Source organism: Lepidochelys kempii, chromosome 21 (assembly GCF_965140285.1).
Source record: "Lepidochelys kempii isolate rLepKem1 chromosome 21, rLepKem1.hap1, whole genome shotgun sequence".
NCBI lineage: Eukaryota > Metazoa > Chordata > Testudines > Cheloniidae > Lepidochelys > Lepidochelys kempii.
The window spans coordinates 15,663,875-15,683,774 of record NC_136400.1 but is presented as its reverse complement, the minus strand read 5'-3'; the positions used below and the strand labels follow the sequence as shown (position 1 = coordinate 15,683,774).

At 42.6% G+C, this 19,900-nt stretch overlaps 1 protein-coding gene across 10 annotated transcripts in view; it reads left to right on the top strand.

The window, feature by feature from the left end:
* Window positions 1-19,900, top strand: part of PPP1R12B (protein phosphatase 1 regulatory subunit 12B) — a 178,579-nt gene that overhangs the window by 123,397 nt on the left and 35,282 nt on the right. The window contains exons 1-2 of one of the 10 annotated variants that reach the window (XM_078849783.1): window positions 12,441-13,544; window positions 13,716-13,913. The exons of 7 other annotated variants lie outside the window; for them this stretch is intronic. In XM_078849783.1, the coding sequence (XP_078705909.1) occupies window positions 13,812-13,913 (102 nt within the window). In that variant the 5' untranslated portion in view covers window positions 12,441-13,544; window positions 13,716-13,811. 2 more of the 10 variants (XM_073319699.1, XM_073319701.1) reach the window with 2 other exon arrangements.

Below are 19,900 nucleotides of genomic sequence, written 5' to 3'. Positions count from 1 at the left end.
CCTAGCCATTCGGTCCCTAGTCTGTAGTGGTGCATTGGATTCTTCCATCCTAAGTGCAGGACCCTGCACTTATCCTTGTTGAACCTCATCAGATTTCTTTTGGCCCAATCCTCCAATTTGTCTAGGTCCCTCTGTATCCTATCCCTACCTGCCACCATATCTACCACTCCTCCTAGTTTAGTATCATCCGCAAATTTGCTGAGAGTGCAATCCACACCATCCTCCAGATCATTTATGAAGATATTGAATAAAACCGGCCCCAGGACCGAGCCTTGGGGCACTCCACTTGATACCGGCTGCCAACTAGACATGGAGCCGTTGAGCCCGACAATCTAGCCAACTTTCTACCCACCTTATAGTGCATTCATCCAGCCCATACTTCTTTAACTTGCTGACAAGAATACTGTGGGAGACCGTGTCGAAAGCTTTGCTAAAGTCAAGAAACAATACATCCACTGCTTTCCCTTCATCCACAGAACCAGTAATCTCATCATAGAAGGCGATTAGATTAGTCAGGCATGACCTTCCCTTGGTGAATCCATGCTGACTGTTCCTGATCACTTTCTTATCGTCTAAGTGCTTCAGGATAGATTCCTTGAGGACCTGCTCCATGATTTTTCTGGGGACTGAGGTGAGGCTGACTGGCCTGTATCCAGGATCCTCCTCCTTCCCTTTTTTAAAGATTGGCACTACATTAGCCTTTTTCCAGTCATCCGGGACTTCCCCCATTCGCCACGAGTTTTCAAAGATAATGGCCAATGGCTCTGCAATCACAGCCGCCAATTCCTTCAGCACTCTCGGATGCAACTCGTCCGGCCCCATGGACTTGTGCACGTCCAGCTTTTCTAAATAGTCCCTAACCACCTCTTTCTCCACAGAGGGCTGGCCACTTACTCCCCATGCTGTGTTGCCCAGCGCAGCAGTCTGGGAGCTGACCTTGTTCGTGAAGACAGAGGCAAAGAAAGCATTGAGTACATTAGCTTTTTCCACATCCTCTGTCACTAGGTTGCCTCCCTCCTTCAGTAAGGGGCCCACACTTTCCTTGACTTTCCTCTTGTTGCCAGCATACCTGAAGAAACCCTTCTTGTTACTCTGAACATCTCTTGCTAGCTGCAACTCCAGATGTGATTTGGCCCTCCTGATTTCATTCTTACATGCCCGAGCAATATTTTTATACTCTTCCCTGGTCATCTGTCCAACCTTCCACTTCTTGTAAGCTTCTTTTTTATGTTTAAGATCCGCAAGGATTTCACCGTTAAGCCAAGCTGGTCTCCTGCCATATTTACTATTCTTTCGAACATCGGGATGGTTTGTCCCTGTAACCTCAATAGGGATTCCTTGAAATACAGCTTGAAATACATGGCTAGGTTCAGCCGAAACCCAGGATTCTAACTGGCATGGAAATCAAACTAATGCTAGAAGTGAACCCTCCTCTTGAGCCTGAAGCACAGTGGGGATGATGGTATGAGGGAGTTCAGCACTGTCACTGCTTCCGCGCTTTATATCCAGAATTTAGAATGAAATTAGAACTGCAGTCTTTAGTAACATCTAATTTGGGCAGCATAGGCATTGCCATTCCAATCTTCCTATAACAAGAGGAGTCTATTTCCCACCATGAATGCAGTTGTTTCTTTTGATTGCAGGCACCCAGGAGGTTATGTTTTGCTGTAACTTCCTTTTGCTGTCTTTTCAGATGTTTGTGAATCTGACACTGGAATTCTCCCTCCAACTCTCTTCTAGTTCATTACACTGGGGAAATTCCTAGAATGGGGGAACAAATGTCCACTCTTCTAGTTGCTCTGTTCTAACATATTTTATGCTTGAATAATGAATAGTTTGTGCACCTCATATTTTCTTTCAGGAGTAATCAAAGTCGTTTGGTTATCTTTGGAAGAGAAATGTATTTAAACTTTTACAGGTGCTCAGGACCAGTCACTTTCTTGCCGGTCATGTGGCTTTTTTATTGTTCTTTGCTGTGGCCTTTTTTCTGTATTTCTTAAAAACAAAAAACACAGGCACAGAGACGCATACACCGCTTTGTCCAGAAATCTTGAACTTCATATGTGAAACAAGGGGCTAAGATGATGAGTTAGTTTTAGTGCTGATTGGTTTATGGTTCTCAGCCTTTGTATGAGCAGAAAACAAGCTATTGCGTTTCATCTACATTGAACGATGGGAGTATGTAGCATGGGGAAAAGTATGACTCCAGACGTGTGTTAGAGTGAGTGCGAGAAATTGCTGTGACTTTAGGAGAGTAGGGAAAAATGGATCCTTTTCTTCCTAGACTGCAAATCTGCAAGACATACGATCAAGTCAGCTCATGGGAACACCGGACGAAAGACTATTCACTTGTACAGTTTGTATTCCATTTATGGGAAACTACTGCAGTGCCTTCACATGTTTACAACAGAGCCTAGCGCCAGCCCAAGAATTTTTTTGTTACAGTCCGTTCAACCCTGTATTGCTACACATAACCTTGTTTGGTTTTAAATAAACTTTGTAAGACAGTATTTGTATTAATTTTCCCTGTTGGAGTGCTACATCACCTTTTTCATTCCCTGTACGGTTACTTCTCTGGAACACATTTTAAATGTACATTGTTCACATATAGTAGAAACAAAAGTAAGTTATTGTTACTACTCTTAAAGGAGACTTTCCTGTATATCTTTTTAGAATAGAAGGGTAATGGTAATACAAGAAACATACATCATCCCAAGAGATTGAGTAAGTCATAAAGCTACCAATCTCAAAACAAGAGATCAGCCACTGAAACAGAGGATTATAATGCACTTCAGGCAGCATTTCTTTACGGAAGATGGGAATATGGGATAAACAATAGCATGTACAAGATTCAAACTTTTATTTGTATACAAGTCCACCTAAAGAATCTGAGAATGCTTTTGTGGCTGTTTACCAGAGCCCCTGTAAGGTATTAGAAACCTGTATTCCAGTTACCTGTGTTCCATACGATCTGGGATTTAGTGTCACTGTAGCCATCCGTGTGTCTGCTTGTAGGGCAACAGATATTAATTTCAGAAGAGCTACGTCTCAGCTAACACTAGTCAGGCTTATTAACCACCAATTATTTGCAGCCCTCATCCTCTACCAATGTCAGTGCCTCTCTTTCTGCATTGGAAAAAAGGCACGACCTTTTCTCAGTGGAAGTCACTGGTGGGGTTTATTCAAAATATGCAAGGAATTATATACGCTGAATTTTTTTATGCAATTGTGATATTGAGGCAGTCATGCAAACCGCATTACAAACCACACTTCTGACCACATTACAAACCTACACACCACCAAATTACCACCAGGTGCTCAATACAAACAACTTAGTATACTGTCAAATTCAATGTTGATCTCAATTCTCTGGATCTAGTTTTGTGTACCAAACCAGTAACACAAGAATCCAATTTAGGCAAATTTATATGTTAGATCTGTCTCATGACAGGTAGTTCAATTTTTAAATTAAATTTCCATGTATTTTCTATAAACGTCTTTGATCCCAACATAATTACTTTTAATTTTATTTTATAGCTGAGAGTAATGGCTTTGTAGCTTGGCCTATAGAAAGACAACTCCCAGGGCAGTTTAATTTCAATAGCTTTGGAATTTCCCCTTGAAAGAGTGTCTCAGGAATAAATGTGGCTTTAGAATATTCTTGTGAACCCTGATTTTAATGTTGTGTAAAACTAACTTTGAATACAGATTTAAAAAACTTTCCATGAGTCAGAGCAAGACTAACTGGATAATGTGCATAAGTCAGAGCATCAGGCATTTAGCCCGCACTACTGAGTTCCAAAAATGATAGAGGTGAAATAACATTTTAATAGGGTTGTCGATTAATCGCAGTTAACTCATGCAATTAACTCAAAAATTAATTGTGATTAAAAAAATTAATTGCGATTAAGTACACTGTTAAACAATACAATACCAACTGAAATGTTTTGGATGTTTTTCTACATTTTCAAATATGTCTATTTCAATTACAACAGAGAATACAAAATGTACAGTGCTCACTTTATTTTATTTTTTATTATAAATATTTGCACTGTAAAAATGATAAAAGAAATAGTATTTTTCAATTAATCTCATACAAGTACTGTAGTGCAATCTCTTTATCATGAAAATGCAGCTTACAATTTAGTTTTGTTTTTGAATGCAGTTATGTTTATGTAACAAAAAATGTAAAACTTTAGAGCCTACAAGTCCACTCAGTCCTACTTCTTGTTCAGCCAATTGCTAAGACAAACAAGTTTGTTTACATTTATGGGAGATGCTGCTGCCCGCTTCTTAATTACAATGTCACCTGAAAGTGAGAACAGGTGTTTGCACGGCATGGTTGTAGCTGACGTCGCAAGATATTTATGGTCCGGATGCGCTAAAGATTCATATGCCTCTTCTTGCTTTGGCCATCGTTCCAGAGGATATGTTTCCATGCTTATGACGTTCGTTTAAAAAAAAAGTGTTAATTAAATTTGTGACTGAACTGCTTGGGGGAGAATTGTACATCCCCTGCTCTGTTTTACCTGCATTCTGCCAGATAGTTCATGTTATAACAGTCCCAGATGATGACCCAGCACATGTTTGTTTTACGAACACTTTCCCTGCAAATTTGACAAACTGCAAAGAAGGTACCAATGTGAAATTTCTAAAGATAGCTACTGCACTTGACCCAAGGTTTAAGAATCTGAAGTGCCTTCCAAAATCTGAGGGATGAGGTGTGGCGCATGCTTTCAGAAGTCTTAAAAGAGCAATTAAGTAAATGGTATTGTTTAAAAGAGCAAGAACCGATGCAGAAACTACAGAACCCAAACCACCAAAAAAGAAAATCAGCCTTCTGCTGATGGCAGCTGACGCAGATGATGAAAATGAAAATGCATTGGTCCGCACTGCTTTGGATCATTATCGAGCAGAACCTGTCATCAGCTGGAAGCATGTCCTCTGGAACGGTGGTCGAAGCATCAATAGACATGTGACTCTTTAGCATATCTGGCATGTAAATATCTTACGATGCTGGCTACAACAGTGTCATACAAATGCCTGTCCTCACTTTCAGGTGACGTTGTAATTAAGAAATGGGTTGCATTATCTCCTATAAATGTAAACAAACTTTTTCGTCTGAGCAACTGGCAGAACAAGAAGTAGGACTGATTGGACTTGTAGGCTCTAAAGTTTTACATTGTTTTATTTTTTTGTACGTAATTCTGCATTTGTAAGTTCAACTTTCATTATAAAGAGAACACTACTACAGTACTTGTATTTTGTTTTTTACAGTGCAAATATTTGTAATAAAAATAAATATAAAGTGAGCACTGTACACTTTGCATTCTGTGTTGTAATTGAAATAAATATATTTGAAAATATAGAAAACTAAAAAATTAAGTAAATGGTATTGTTTAACAGCACAATTAATCATGGAGCTAATCATGATTTTTTTAATTGCGCAATTAATCGCAATTTTTTTAATTGCTTGACAGCCCTATCTTTTAATGCAATAAACATCTAAATTTTATTCCATGGAAGTGATTATTGGGTGTCTGTTGTACAGTTGAACTAGTTGACACTCTTATTGCATTTCTTGACGCAAAGCAAAACAATCTCAATGGTAAGTCCAAACTAAAAGATGAAGTAGCAGATTCCCTGCCCCAACCACTCTTTGCACCACTCATCCCTTCTGATCACAGCCCTCACCCTCATATTAAAACAATTTCTTCTCCATCCAGGACTCTTTCTAGGATGCTAAAGAGAAAATAGGAGTTACTAAGGCCTGGTCTACACTACGGCGTTAAGTCGAATTTAGCCGCATTAGGTCTATTTAAAAATGACTGCGTCCACACAACCAACCCCATTCCATCAACTTAAAGGGCTCTTAAAATTGACTTGTGTAATCCTCCCTGATGATGGGAGTAGTGCTAAAATCGACCTTGCTGGGTCGAATTTGGGGTAGCGCAGACGCGAATTGACGGTATTGGCCTCGGGGAGCTATCCCAGAGTGCTCCATTGTGACCGCTCTGCACAGCACTTTGAACACCGATGCACTAGCCACGTACACAGGAAAAGCCCCTGGAACTTTTGAATTTCATTTTCTGTTTGGTCAGCATGGCAAACTCAGCAGCACAGGTGACCATGCAGTCCCCCCAAAATCGTAGCGCGTAGAATGTTTCTGCACTCCCCCTATCATCTCCATCCCTGAGGTTATCGCAGAGTAGAAGGCAAAAAAACCACACTCGCGATGACATGTTTTCCGAGCTCATGCAGTCCTCCTTCACTGATAGGGAACAGCTTACTGCATGGAGGTGTTCACTGGCAGAGGCTAGGAAAGAATTAAGTGAGCTTGAAGAGTGGAGGCAGGGTGTGATGCTGAGGCTAATGGGGGAGCAAACGGACATGATGAAGCATCTTTTGGAGCTGCAGGAAAGCCAGCAAGAGCACAGACCCCCGCTTCATCCACGCCATAACCGCCTACCCTCCTCCCCATGTTCCAAAGCCTCCTCACCCATATGCCCAAGAATGCGGGGGTGGGAGGCTCCAGGCACCCAGCCACTCCACTCTAGAGGATGGCCCAAGCAACAGAAGGCTGTCATTCAAACAGTTTGATCTTTAGTTTGGTTACAATAAGCAATGTGGCCTTGTCCTTCCCTCCTCTCCCACCCCACCGGGCTACCTTGTCCGTTATCTTTTTTTTAATTAATAAAGAAAGAATGCATGGTTTCAAAACAATAGTTAACTTTATTTCGAAGTGAGGAGGGTGGCTGGCTTGCAGGGAATTAAAATCAACAAAGGGGGCGGGTTTGCATCAAGGAGAAACACAACTGTCACACCAAAGCCTGGCCAGTCATGAAACTGGTTTTCAAAGCCTCTCTGATGCACAGCACGCCTTGCTGTGCTCTTCTAATCGCCCTGGTGGTCTGGCTGCTCAAAATTGGACGCCAGGCAATTTGCCTCAACCTCCTACCCCGCCATAAACATCTCCCCCTTACTCTCTCAGATATTATGGAGCACACAGTAAGCAGCAATAACAGTGGGAATGTTGGTTGCGCTGAGGACTGACCAACAGCGCTAGCGAGCTTTTAAACATCCAAAGGCACATTCTACCACCATTCTGCACTTGCTCAGCCTATAGTTGAACTGCTCCTTACTACTATCCAGGCTTCATGAGCCATGGGAGCAAGGAGTAGGTGCGACCGCGCGATGCTGCCGGCTAGGAGAGCAGCCTGAGGCAGAAGCCTCCAGCTCACAGGAGAGCAGAGTTGCAGCGGAACTGGTGGACCCAGGAGCTGCTGCTGTGTAGTGATGCCAGCTGCTGCAGGTGCTTCTGTGTCGAACACTTGGAGGTCCGGGTAGGGCAAGGTATCTCGGGCAAGGTATCTCAGCCAAGGCAAAAGAGCAAGAGCCCTGGACTTGTTACATGTGTCAACCACAGAAGTGCTATGGGATGTTACAGCGCTGATCAGAATGGAATGTACGGCTGCAAGACTTCTTCACCAGTGACAAAGGACAGGAATATGATGCACCTAAAATCTAGAAAGGCCCGCACATTTCTCAGAGTCACTACCCTTGGTAGGTTAGGCTGTGCCAAAATAACTGGGTGGTGCATATTCTGAGCTCGTGTGTATTTCAAGCATCCAGGGGAGGGTGGTAAATTTGTAGTTGCCTATAGGAACTGGAACTGAAGGGCAATAGGGATTTCAAAGCAGTGGTTAGGAAGAGATGGGACAAATGCTAAGCCATTGGTCTCTTTCTTTGAATCTTGCCTACTCTTCATTGTTTCGCTAGCAGACTCCTAATTCTCTTCAAAAAGACTTTCCCACTTCTCTCTTTTCGGAACAGTGTTCACAGGTGTTGTGGAGTTGGAGTTAAGTAATCTGTTCATCGTATGGGAACATCTTACAGACTGTTTCCAGCTTCCAGCACTGCGTCCCACTGACAGTGAAGGGAGTTTGCAGGGTTGTTGTCCAGAATAGATTTCTTCTGCTGGCTCCATATCCTTTGAAGACTTCTTCTAATTTGCTCAAGGCTTGATGTCCTAGGAAGGGTATTTGTCTTAATAAATTATCTACAGTGGAAGCTTTATAGCTAAAAGATTTACATTTTTCTAACTGTTTGGTTAAGGGTTTCGTCGTAGTCTTTCTGATACACGGTGGTGTTAGGTTAGAGTTCATCACGCTTTCCCCATTAATTATGTATAAGTCCTCTCCTTTAATCAGATCCACACAGTGGTTTGTAGGTATTGTTTGTACCCAACTTCACTTTAGCCTCTGGCCTCTCCCTGAAATACTTATATAGATGGGAGCACAAACTGCATGAAATGGTATGCTGTCAGAAGCGGCTGGGTGTAATTAAGACTGCATTATATTTATACTTCAGGAATGATCTGAGTATAGAATCTTTTTCTGTTGCGATACTCAACTGCTGTTGAAATGTTGTTGTAAAGGTCCTGTACTGTCAGGGCTGTCTGTCAGTAGGGGCTGTTCATGACATTAGCAGAGATGTGTTTTCTCTGAAATGCCTTATTCTGCAGATCACTGTAATTGTAGCTGTGTAAATGTTCCTAGTCACAATCAAATCACCGTGGAGAACAACACACATAGCTACATAATACAATGTATTGCTGCTTACACATGACCGTATTTCAAAACAAACCAGGCAGAACACACAACCAGTCAGGTTGAGGCAGCAAGCCCAAACATTGAAGCATAAGTCTCTATCAGAACATGGTGAATAAAGTTAAAGTGAAAGCAAGTTAAAGAAGTATTGGCTGGATGAATGGACTATAAAGTGGATAGAAAGCTGGCTAGATCATCGGACTCGACAGGTAGTGAACAATGGCTCCATGTCTAGTTGGCAGCCGGAATCAAGCGGAGTGCCCCAACGGTCAGTCCTGGGGCCGGTTTTGTTCAATATCTTCATTAATGATCTGGAGGATGGTGTGGACTGCACCCTCAGAAAGTTTGCAGATGACACTAAACTGGGAGGAGAGGTAGATACGCTGGAGGGTAGGGATAGGATACAGAGGGCCCTAGACAAATTAGAGAATTGGGCCAAAAGAAATCTGATGAGGTTCAACAAGGACAAGTGCAGAGTCCTGCACTTAGGACGGAAGAATCCCATGAACCGCTACAGACTCGGGACCGAATGGCTAGGTAGCAGTTCTGCAGAAAAGGACCTAGGGGTTACAGTGAATGAGAAGCTGGATATGAGCCAACAGTGTGCCCTTGTTGCCAAGAAGGCCAATGGCATTTTGGGGTGTATAAGTAGTGGCATTGCCAGCAGATCGAGGGACGTGATCGTTCCCTTCTATTCGACATTGGTGAGGTCTCATCTGGAGTACTGTGTCCAGTTTTGGGCCCCACACTACAAGAAGGATGTGGAAAAATTAGAAAGTGTCCAGCGGAGGGCAACAAAAATGATGTGGGGACTGGAACACATGACTTATGAGGAGAGGCTGAGGGAACTGGAAGAGAAGAATGAGGGGGGATTTGATAGCTGCTTTCAACTATCTGAAAGGGGGCTCCAAAGAGGATGGATCTAGAGTGTTCTCAGTGGTAGCAGATGACAGAACAAGGAGTAATGGTCTCAAGTTGCAGTGGGGGAGGTTTAGGTTGGACATTAGGAACAACTATTTCACTAGGAGAGTGATGAAGCACTGGAATGGGTTACCTAGGGAGCTACCTACCTACCTGACAAAGCCCTGGCTGGGATGATTTAGTTGGGGTTGGACTAGATGACCTCCTGAAGTCCCTTCCAACCCTGATATTCTATGTTTCTATGAATAGCAGAACCACAAGGGATAGAAGATTCAGTTTGGATAATAACACTGGGGAAACTTAAAGGGAAACAGTCTTAGAAGCTGGGAAGAAATTAGGTAACTGTGTCTGAATGTGATTACACCTTAAAATAGTCTCTTGCTCCCCCACTCCCCCAATCCACTTTGCTCTGCTTCTCATGGGGTGGTGGAGAGTGATTCTCATGCTGTCCTTTCTAGCCAAAAATTAGATCTTGTCCAACAATTTACACTTTTTCTGTGCTAGCCCCACTTGCATTCTAGATGAGTAGTTAATTTTAATTGGCATATGTAGAAAGCACGGAACTCAGTGTTTGCTTTGGTTTTAATAATCAAGCTGTGAAGGTCACTGCCAATCACTGTACTGCACTTAAACTCTCAATTCAGAGTTTCCCCACCCCCTCCAGAGGAATATGGCCACGAATGGTTATGAATCACTGCATTGTTCCCATGCTGTGTATCAGCATACGGTAGGAAATGAAAAAACAACAGAGTGCAATTCAGAGTTCTTTAACTCCACCTTGGTGACTAACATGGACTCCTTCAGCCTTGTTGCTGTTATGACACCTTCTTATTGTGGTTGCTACACAGGATAGGCTAATCTGAATCACTGTATACTGTTTTGGAACCTCAAACTGCAAGACTTTGTAAGACAAAAACAGATGTGCCAGAGTTCTATGACCATCCATTCAGAAAACTGAAATAGCACTATTGCCAATTGTGATAGAAGCTTGGGAAATCCCACATTCTCAAACACATGTTGTGTTTGACTGAGATCCTACTTAACACATGAGAGGACTTTAATGATAGAATCATAGAAATGTAGGGCTGGACCGAACCTTGGGAGGTCATCTAGTGCATCCCCCTGTCCTGAGGCAGGATCAACTATAACTAGACTGTTCCTGAATGATGTTTGTCCAACCTGAACTTAAAACCTCCAACAGTGTCAATTCCACAGCCTCCCTTGGAAGTTTATTCCAATACTTAATTCCAATACTTAACACTAACCCAGGAACTTATCCTTGCAACAAAGCCCGTTGCCAATTGTGCCCACATATCTATTCAGGGGACACCATCACAGGGCCTAATAACATCAGCCACACTATCAGAGGCTCGTTCACCTGCACATCCACCAATGTGATATATGCCATCATGTGCCAGCAATGCCCCTCTGCCATGTACATTGGTCAAACTGGACAGTCTCTACGTAAAAGAATAAATGGACACAAATCAGATGTCAAGAATTATAACATTCATAAACCAGTCGGAGAACACTTCAATCTCTCTGGTCACGCAATCACAGACATGAAGGTCGCTATCTTAAAACAAAAAAACTTCAAATCCAGACTCCAGCGAGAAACTGCTGAATTGGAATTCATTTGCAAATTGGATACTATTAATTTAGGCTTAAATAGAGACTGGGAGTGGCTAAGTCATTACGCAAGGTAGCCTGTTTCCTCTTGTTTTTTCCTACCCCCCCCTCCCCCCCAGATGTTCTGGTTTAACTTGGATTTAAACTTGAAGAGTGGTCAGTTTGGATGAGCTATTACCAGCAGGAGAGTGAGTTTGTGTGTGTATGGGGGTGGGGGGGATGTGAGAAAACCTGGATTTGTGCAGGAAATAGCCCAACTTGATTGTCATGCACATTGTGTAAAGAGTTGTCACTTTGGATGGGCTATCACCAGCAGGAGAGTGAATTTGTGTGCGGGGGTGGAGGGTGAGAAAACCTGGATTTGTGCTGGAAATGGCCCACCTGATGATCACTTTAGATAAGCTATTACCAGCAGGACAGTGGGGTGGGAGGAGGTATTGTTTCATATTCTCTGTGTATATATAAAGTCTGCTGCAGTTTCCACGATATGCATCTGAGGAAGTGAGCTGTAGCTCACGAAAGCTTATGCTCTAATAAATTGGTTAGTCTCTAAGGTGCCACAAGTACTCCTTTTCTTTTTGCCAATACTTAATTGTTATAGTTAGAAAGTTTTTCCCAATATCTAACCTAAGTCTTCCTAGCTGCAAATTAAGCTGATTACTTCTTGTCCTACCTTTAGCGGGAATGGAGAGCAATTGTTCCCTGTTCTCCTTATAACAGCCCTTAACACATTTGAAGACGCTTATCAGATCCCCGCTTAGTTTTCTTTTCTCAAGCCTAAACATACCCAGTTTTTATAACCTTTCCTCATTCGGCAGGTTTTCTAAACCTTATCATTTTTGTTGCACTCCTCTGGACACTCTCCAATTTATCCACAACTTTTCTAAAGTGTGGCATCTAGAATTGCACACAGTACTTCAACCGAGGCCCCACCAATCTATTTCCCACATCTTACATATGACACTCCTGTTAATACACCCCAGAATATTAGCCTTTTTGGTAACTGCATCACATTGACTGATATTCAATTTGTGGTGTGCAGTAACCCCCCAGATCCTTTCCAGCAATACTATCCGCTAGCCTGTTTCCCTATTTTGTAGCTGTGCATTTGATTGTTCCTTCCTAAACAAAGTACTTTGCACTTGTGTTTATTTAATTTCATTTTATTGATCAGTTCTCCAATTTGTCAAGGTCCGTTTTGAATTCTAATCCAGTCCTCCAAAGTGCTTGCATCTTCTCCCAGAGCACCTCAGGGATGCTTCATGTGCAGTTGTTCAAATAAATGGATGGTTTGTGCTTATTTGATTTGGATTTGAGTGGCATTTGCTCGGTTTATAAAGTGCATTTATTCAAATGTGCAAAGTGTTTTTTTCTTTATTTGCCAGCACTGAAAATTCAAAAACAGCCTTCCTAACAGACCAGTTTGTGCAATAAAGGCTGTATCCAGAATTGACAAGCCAACTGGGAGCGTGCAGGGCAGGGTGCATGAGTTTGGAGGTTAAAAAAAATCTAGGGAGAAGGGGCTAGCCAGCTACACACCTTTTAATTTATTTATTTATTTATTTTTAAAAAGCCTGTTTGAATGGCAACACATCAGACCGCTCGGCTTTGCCTGCTTCTGTCTCTAACCAAGCTTTTAAAAAAAACCACTTGTCCTCCAAGTGCTGTTGTGCTCTGTGTAAGCCTGCATTCTGTCTAATGGTAGCCTGAATCATTATTCTGTTACCGTATCTTCCTAAGTGAGCAGCCTTTGACCTAGCCAGCTACAAAATAGTAGCTTGGAATTTAGATTTTGCATAGTGTAATGAATTTGTCTGACCTCCAGCTCTGAGCTCTCTTCGCCATGGGAGTTTGCGTGTTTTCTTCTTCCTACAAGTGGCAGCCTAGATCCCAAGTTGAAAGTGAATCTTTGCCTTTGGCCTCCCTCCAGCATTCCTTGCTGAACAAGTAAGGATTTGGAATGTCAGAAAATAGCAAGAGGGGAGGGAAGATTTTGTGTGTGTGTAAAGGCTTCTGTAATGAGGAGGACAGAACAAAACACAACTTCATCTGGACTGCCCCTTTCTGAAACCGTGCTTGTTCCTGATTTATTCTGTTTTGTTTCTCTTAAATCATGCAGCTCTGCTCTGCTGCTACAGCAAAGAGCTATCGGCAGTGCTGTGGAGTGAAAAAGGTTTCTTGCAAAAGCTTCCTATTTGGATAAAACTAGCTATTCCTCTGGCTTCACCCTTGTGGGACTGGAGGAGTTCTACCTACTGCAGTTTTTGCGGGTCGTCAGTAACATTCTGGCTTTGGATGATCCAAAGGAAACATCCTTTTGTGGAAGACCTTAAAGCAGGCTTTTTTTCTGAGGGCGGTGCTGCAACACCCCGGACTGTAACACAGGTATTCCTTAACACTTTCTCTTCAACTTGAACAGGAAGCAGCATTGTGGGGCAGCATTTACTATAAAACTACACTCTGATGCCTAAAAGTATCACACTGCAAACAGCAGGCTTTTTAAAATTACCGTAACTGTGTTAATGATTTAATTTGTTTGATCTAACTTGGGAGAAGGAACTACCCAGCAGCACATAGCGGAAGGAAAGTGAAGACTTGGACTTCATTGCTGGTTGCAGAGGTGTTACTACCCCCTCCTGCCTCAGAGGGACCATGTCGTCCTTGTACACCAGGAGCAAGGAGTTCACCCGAAACAGGAAGTCTCAGTCTGACTCTCCCCCGTCGTCTCCCTCCCCGATTGCAAAGACGCTCAGAGTAAGCAGCGTTTTCATTACTGTATTCCATTGTGACCTCCTCAGCGCTGGTTACAGCCAGAGATTAATGATGTCAGTCTGTCCTCTTGTAGTGGGAGACCTAAGTATATGGTTTGCTTCTCCGCACAGGGTGACAGTATGAAATAAACTCAGGAAAGCTCCTGTGTAGCAACAGGTTTGAATCCTGTAAAAAGGTATTCTCCGCAGTCCCCATGCGGTAGTTACTTGGCTGAATAATTAGAGAATCTTTGTCACCCTATCTGTGTCTGCTTTCTGTTTCTTCACAGTGGGCACAAACCTTTGTACATTAAATGGCTGAAAGCTTTGCTAGCAAAAAGTGTTTGAAGTGGAAATGAGGGAAAACCTGAACAGCTTGTTAAACTACACTTCGTTTTTTCACATGCACTTAAATATTGTGAATGCACTGAAGTTTGCTGTACAACTGGGCTCAGCTCTTCAGCTCTGTGAAGTGAGACATATTAAAAAACTTTGAAAATAGCCTCTTGGTGGAGATGACTAGGTGGAGGTGGCTGTAATTTTGCACTGTCCCATTCCTTCTAATCGCTGCATTTGGAGATGATCCCTCTGACAGCTTTTAATAATACTTTCAAACTTAATATAAAAGAAACTTTTACAGTCACATTGCTAGTGGCTTTGGAGTTGTGTGAAAAATACTCTCCAGGGGTCCACATTGTTAGGTAGGCAGCATGCCCGTGGTCTAAAGATTTTATGCACACCATATCAAGCAGGAAAACTTTGGCTGAAGAGGTGAAACGAATCTCTAGGTAGCCTGAAGTGGTCACAGAAGACTAATATGCACTTGTCTCTCTATATTTTAATGACCTAATAGCCTCTTCAGAAAGATGGGAAAGGCCATTGAAACCACTATCTCCTTATGGGAAACAGTCATTGACACTATAAATCTTTAGCTGCTTGCCCCTGGTGGTTAAATTTAATCCTAAAAAGAAAAGGAGGACTTGTGGCACCTTAGAGACTAACCCATTTATTTGAGCATGAGCTTTCGTGAGCTACAGCTCACTTCATCGGATGCATACCGTGGAAACTGCAGAAGACATTATATACACACAGAGACCATGAAACAATACCTCCTCCCACCCCACTGTCCTGCTGGTAATAGCTTATCTAAAGTGATCATCAAGTTGGGCCATTTCCAGCACAAATCCAGGTTTTCTCACCCTCCGCCCCCCCCTCCCCCACACACACAAACTCTCTCTCCTGCTGGTAATAGCCCATCCAAAGTGACCACTCTCCCTACAATGTGTATGATAATCAAGGTGGGCCATTTTCAGCACAAATCCAGGTTCTCTCACTCCCTCACCCCCCTCCAAAAACCACACACACAAGGTGCCACAAGTACTCCTTTTCTTTTTGCGAATACAGACTAACACGGCTGTTACTCTGAAATTTAATCCTGTAGCGCTGGGAGTCAGTCTCCAATGCTGGCAATCAGTTCTATTACTGCATCTACTGGGACCTTCTAGATGCTTATTGTCAGAGCCAGAGAGCTAGTTTGGGAGCTCAGGGAGTATCTGATCTTCCTCCAAAGCTGCATGAAACTGAACGGGTCTTCTTTCAAATGTTCAATTTCTGCAACTACATCTGCACAATCAATTGACAAAGAGGGGAAATAGTGCGTGGAGAGCCTTTTAAATTTTCTTCTAAACTGGAGACTGAAATGAATGGTTAAATACTCCAGTCATCCACTTATTAGAGAAGGTCAATGTCCACATTGTTTCTCAGACCCAAGCTGACTCATTCTCTCCTCCTCAACCATTTGTGCTGGGAACCATATGACATGCACATCTGGCTGCAGCTGTCAGTGCTGTGGTCACAGACACTCGAGCTACCTCTGGCTACCTAACCCATAAGATTGATTAGGAACTCCTTGTTTTATATGGAGTAACCACGAAGAGGAGCACAGCCTCTTTGGGTGGCTCAGCTGCAGATCACAGAACCAAGTGGGAGCTGACAGGTGGCTCAGTCTCTGATCTAGAATCACCTGCCCCAGAAGAGTGCTCACTTGGGATTGTAACACTAATCAGAGGATTTGTATGAGGGGAGAAGTGCTCTCATAGCACTAGTGAGGCCACTGCTCCTGCTAGAGCACAGGGATACTTATCAGTGCAAAGATTTCTGACTGCAAGTACAACAGCATTATTACAGTTCAGCGTAGGACAGTCAGAAGTAACTTTGTCTCGTTACTGCAATGGATGTCAATGGTTAATTACTGAAGAGGTTTCCGATGAAGCATAACAGCCCCAAACAAGTTGGATTTAGCTAACTGACTTGGCCTACTTTGGGTATTTCTCACAGTACCACTCCCAGACTCGAAAAAAAAATTGACGACAATCTTAATACAGCAGGGAGCACTGCATGATCCTCTCGGTTTGTCTAATCTTAAGGCCTTATAGCTAATGACATTTGAAAAGTGAATTTATCAACACCAATACATAGTTGGCTTTATGTTCATCTGAGATTCTGTGGTCTCTCCTTTTGTATTATGATACCGTGTCACCCAAGTTGTCTTTTCACCCTTAATTTGGAAGACCTCTTGTAATCACAAAACAGAGACATGGGATCACATCACTTCATTATAAACTCTTACAAACAATAAGAAGCGGAACATACTGCAAAACACGGAGCATCACTGCAGTTACTGAAAAGACTGTAGAGGTAATTCCGGATGAATTCCAACACTTAGTTCTCAGCTAACCTCCTATGTCAGCACACTGTGTTATGGTATGCAAGATCATCCATCGTCCTTGTTCCCTAGGCACATCAGTGTCGTTCAAGGACAAGTAATCCTGAAATGTTTTATTTTTTGTTTCATATACTAAGACGGTTCACAACAGTGTTGGTGTGGGAGTAGCCAAACAAATCCTGTCGAGCCTTCCAGAGTAACCACAGCTAACCTCAATGTCCCAGCTTGCCAAAAGAAAATTAAGTAGTTAGTTTTACTTTAATTCAGATTTTGGTGATCTAAATTAATATCCCGTTGGCATAACAGTCCAAAGCTTCAAATTAAATAATAGTGGGAATTGTATGGCAGCTTCTTCATGGGGAAACTTTGTACCAAATTCCTTCTCCCCCAGCAGAACCTTTTTCATATAAAGTATTTGTACCATCACTGACAAGAGTTTGTTCTAGGAGAGATCTAGTAGGTTACTTCAGTGTTAGGTAACTCCACAATATCAAGGGGCTGAATATTACACGTGTGGAAAACCTGCGCAGAGCAAGACAGGCAAGGTTGGAAATATTGGGGCTTACGATGTCAGCAGTCTAATTTAAAGTCTTTTAAAAGTCCCTGGTATGCTGTTTGAAGGCCAAAATGGCCCACCTCTTTTTGTCCTAGAGTTAAACATGTCTTCCAGCTCCCTGGTACCTGCTTCTCTATGATTTTCTTTTTCCAGAAATAATTACCAGTTAGCCAAGTCTTTCAATGCCCAGGGATGCATATCCTCCCAAAACCTGTCAGCTTTTTCAGGTATTTCCTTACCTGTATTAGCTATATCAATAGCTATTTTCATTTATAAGGTCCTCAATACTTTCTAATGATCCACACATCTTGTTCAAGACTCGCTGCAAAAAAGCATGTCAGTAGCTCAGTGACTTTAAATCCATCAGTTATGTTTGTACCCCTCATTTAGTCATGTGGTACTTTCCCTGACTAGCATTAATCTATGCTGTCTTTTTGCTGCACATTGTCCATAAGATACTACATATTGGTTACTTCCCAGATTGCCAGTCGCAGTACAGGTTCCTTTTTCCTGTCAGATCTTGGAATAGTCCTCCATATTGGCCACTTAGTCCTTGAACTGTCCAGCAGAATTCTCATCTTCTTTGCCTTAATTATGACATTTCAAGATGCTCCAACTTTATTCCATGCTCACTGATTTCAATGCACCTCTCTGAAGTGGTGACCATCTAAAGTGCTATGTGCATGCTAAGTATTATCACAGTGGGGCGTGCACTAGTAACTTGGTTAGAATCAGTCTCCACCGTGAGTGGACCATATGCTTGATCTCAGACTCTTGATCTGGTGGCATCTGGTTGGGAGGAGAATGGCAAAGGCTCTCAACATGCTCCCACTCGTATCTCTAGAATTCTCCCAGTTCAGCCCTGCAGTTCTCTTGAGCAGAGGCTTCTGGGTGTACTGAAGTACACCAAGCTACATGGTGGTTTAGTGATGTGAACAAGTGATTCTAAACTCTAACCCAGGTCTTAAAAGGAGAAAGGCTAGTTCATGGACTTAATAACGACTCAGTGTGCAAACGTGTTGCACAGAGACAAGAGCAGCATATTTTAGATATTAAAACATGAGTAACAGCATAAAATCTTATTTGTACGAATATACAATCAAAACCAGAGTTCTGTCGCTTCCAATCCAGGATCTCTGTCCTTGTGCACTCAGACATCGGTAGAAATGTTTGATTGGATTACAGCCTTGGAATAGCTTTGAGTACAAACAGATCTGATGGTCCCTTTGCACTGTTCGATTTGTGAGGGCTTTTATTCATGTGACAGTTTTTTTAATCCTGTTTCAGATATGAATGGTTACAGGTTTATTCTTAGATAAAACTACTTAAGTGTCACTTGACTTACGTCTTAACTGCAAATGAATTATAGAAAAGGCTACTTTGTGTAAATATTCCTAGAGAAAAAAATCTCTGGGTTCTCTGCTAAATGAATTGGTGGATTATTCTAATTGCGATAAATTGGAACTAGATAAAAAATAAATGATCTCCTGACATTTTACCCCAGGAGTGCTGACTGTTTAGAGTGCAGTAGCTTATATGCTATCTGCAGTTATCCTGTTAAGCATCAAATACAGTAACCTGTAGCCTTTCTAGAGAGCTAACTTGGTCAGTGTTACTTTTCTGCATCCTCGTTGGCTTATCTCTGGTCTAGGAAGCGAGTTTATGGATATCCTTTCTCAGGGACGTTGAGCCAGTCAAAACACGGTCTCCTAATTAGAGAGTGCATCGCCCAGAAGATGTACAAATGATATAGAGATGTTCCTGTGTTCAGGGCGGGCTCCAGGCACCAGCGTTCCCAGCAGGTGCTTGGGGCGGCCGTCAGAAAGGGGCGGCAGTCTGTGTCCTTTGGCGGCAGTTCGGCAGCAGCTCCTCGGTTCTGCCGGCTGCAGCAGCAAATCGGCAGCAGCTTCTCCCTTTTGCCGCCCGTGGCGGCAGTTTTTTTCACCGCTTGGGGCGGCAAAAACTGTAGAGCCGGCCCTGGCTGTGTTGCACTAAGAACCTGCAGCCTGAACTGTTCCAAGATACTCTAAAGACCAAATCTAAGATACAGCATGATGTGGTGGGCACAATTAAAGAATCCAGCACTGCATCTGAGAGCAACAGTTGATTCGGAGAGACTCGTCTTATCTGGATGTGTGTCGCAAAATGAATCCCTTTTGTCGGCCTGTATGGAGACTGATGATAGAGGTAGATTTGCAGGGCTCCTCTGAGTCACCAGTACTGGATTTTAATGTGAATACTGTCAAGTCGTGCTGATGGATCCAGTTAGCTCCATCAGGGTATAAAGGGGGATGAGTGCTTTTTTGGAACCAGAGGTCCTGGAGTGAAAGTCTAGAAACAGACTAGTCATAGATTGAAGCTATTCACTTATTTTAACATAAAACAAAACTCTTCTTCCTTGGTGTATGTATCTTTGCTCCTGTACACCAGTGAACATTGCTCAATTCCAATTCTGCTGCTCCCCAACAAAGCCGGTGCTTAGATGTCTGAGTAAGGAATTGCTTCACACTTAGTCACTTTTCCGATTCCTGAGCATTGCACTAGCTTTTCCATGTGACTTTCCATGTATAACTTGGCTGTATCTGGAAATGTATTGGCCTTCTAGCTACCTATAATCCATCTATCACTTGAATTGCCTCTATGATGTTCCCTTACCCCTTATTGGTGAGAGCAAGGGAGGAATAATGGGAGACTTTCTGATGAAGTGTGT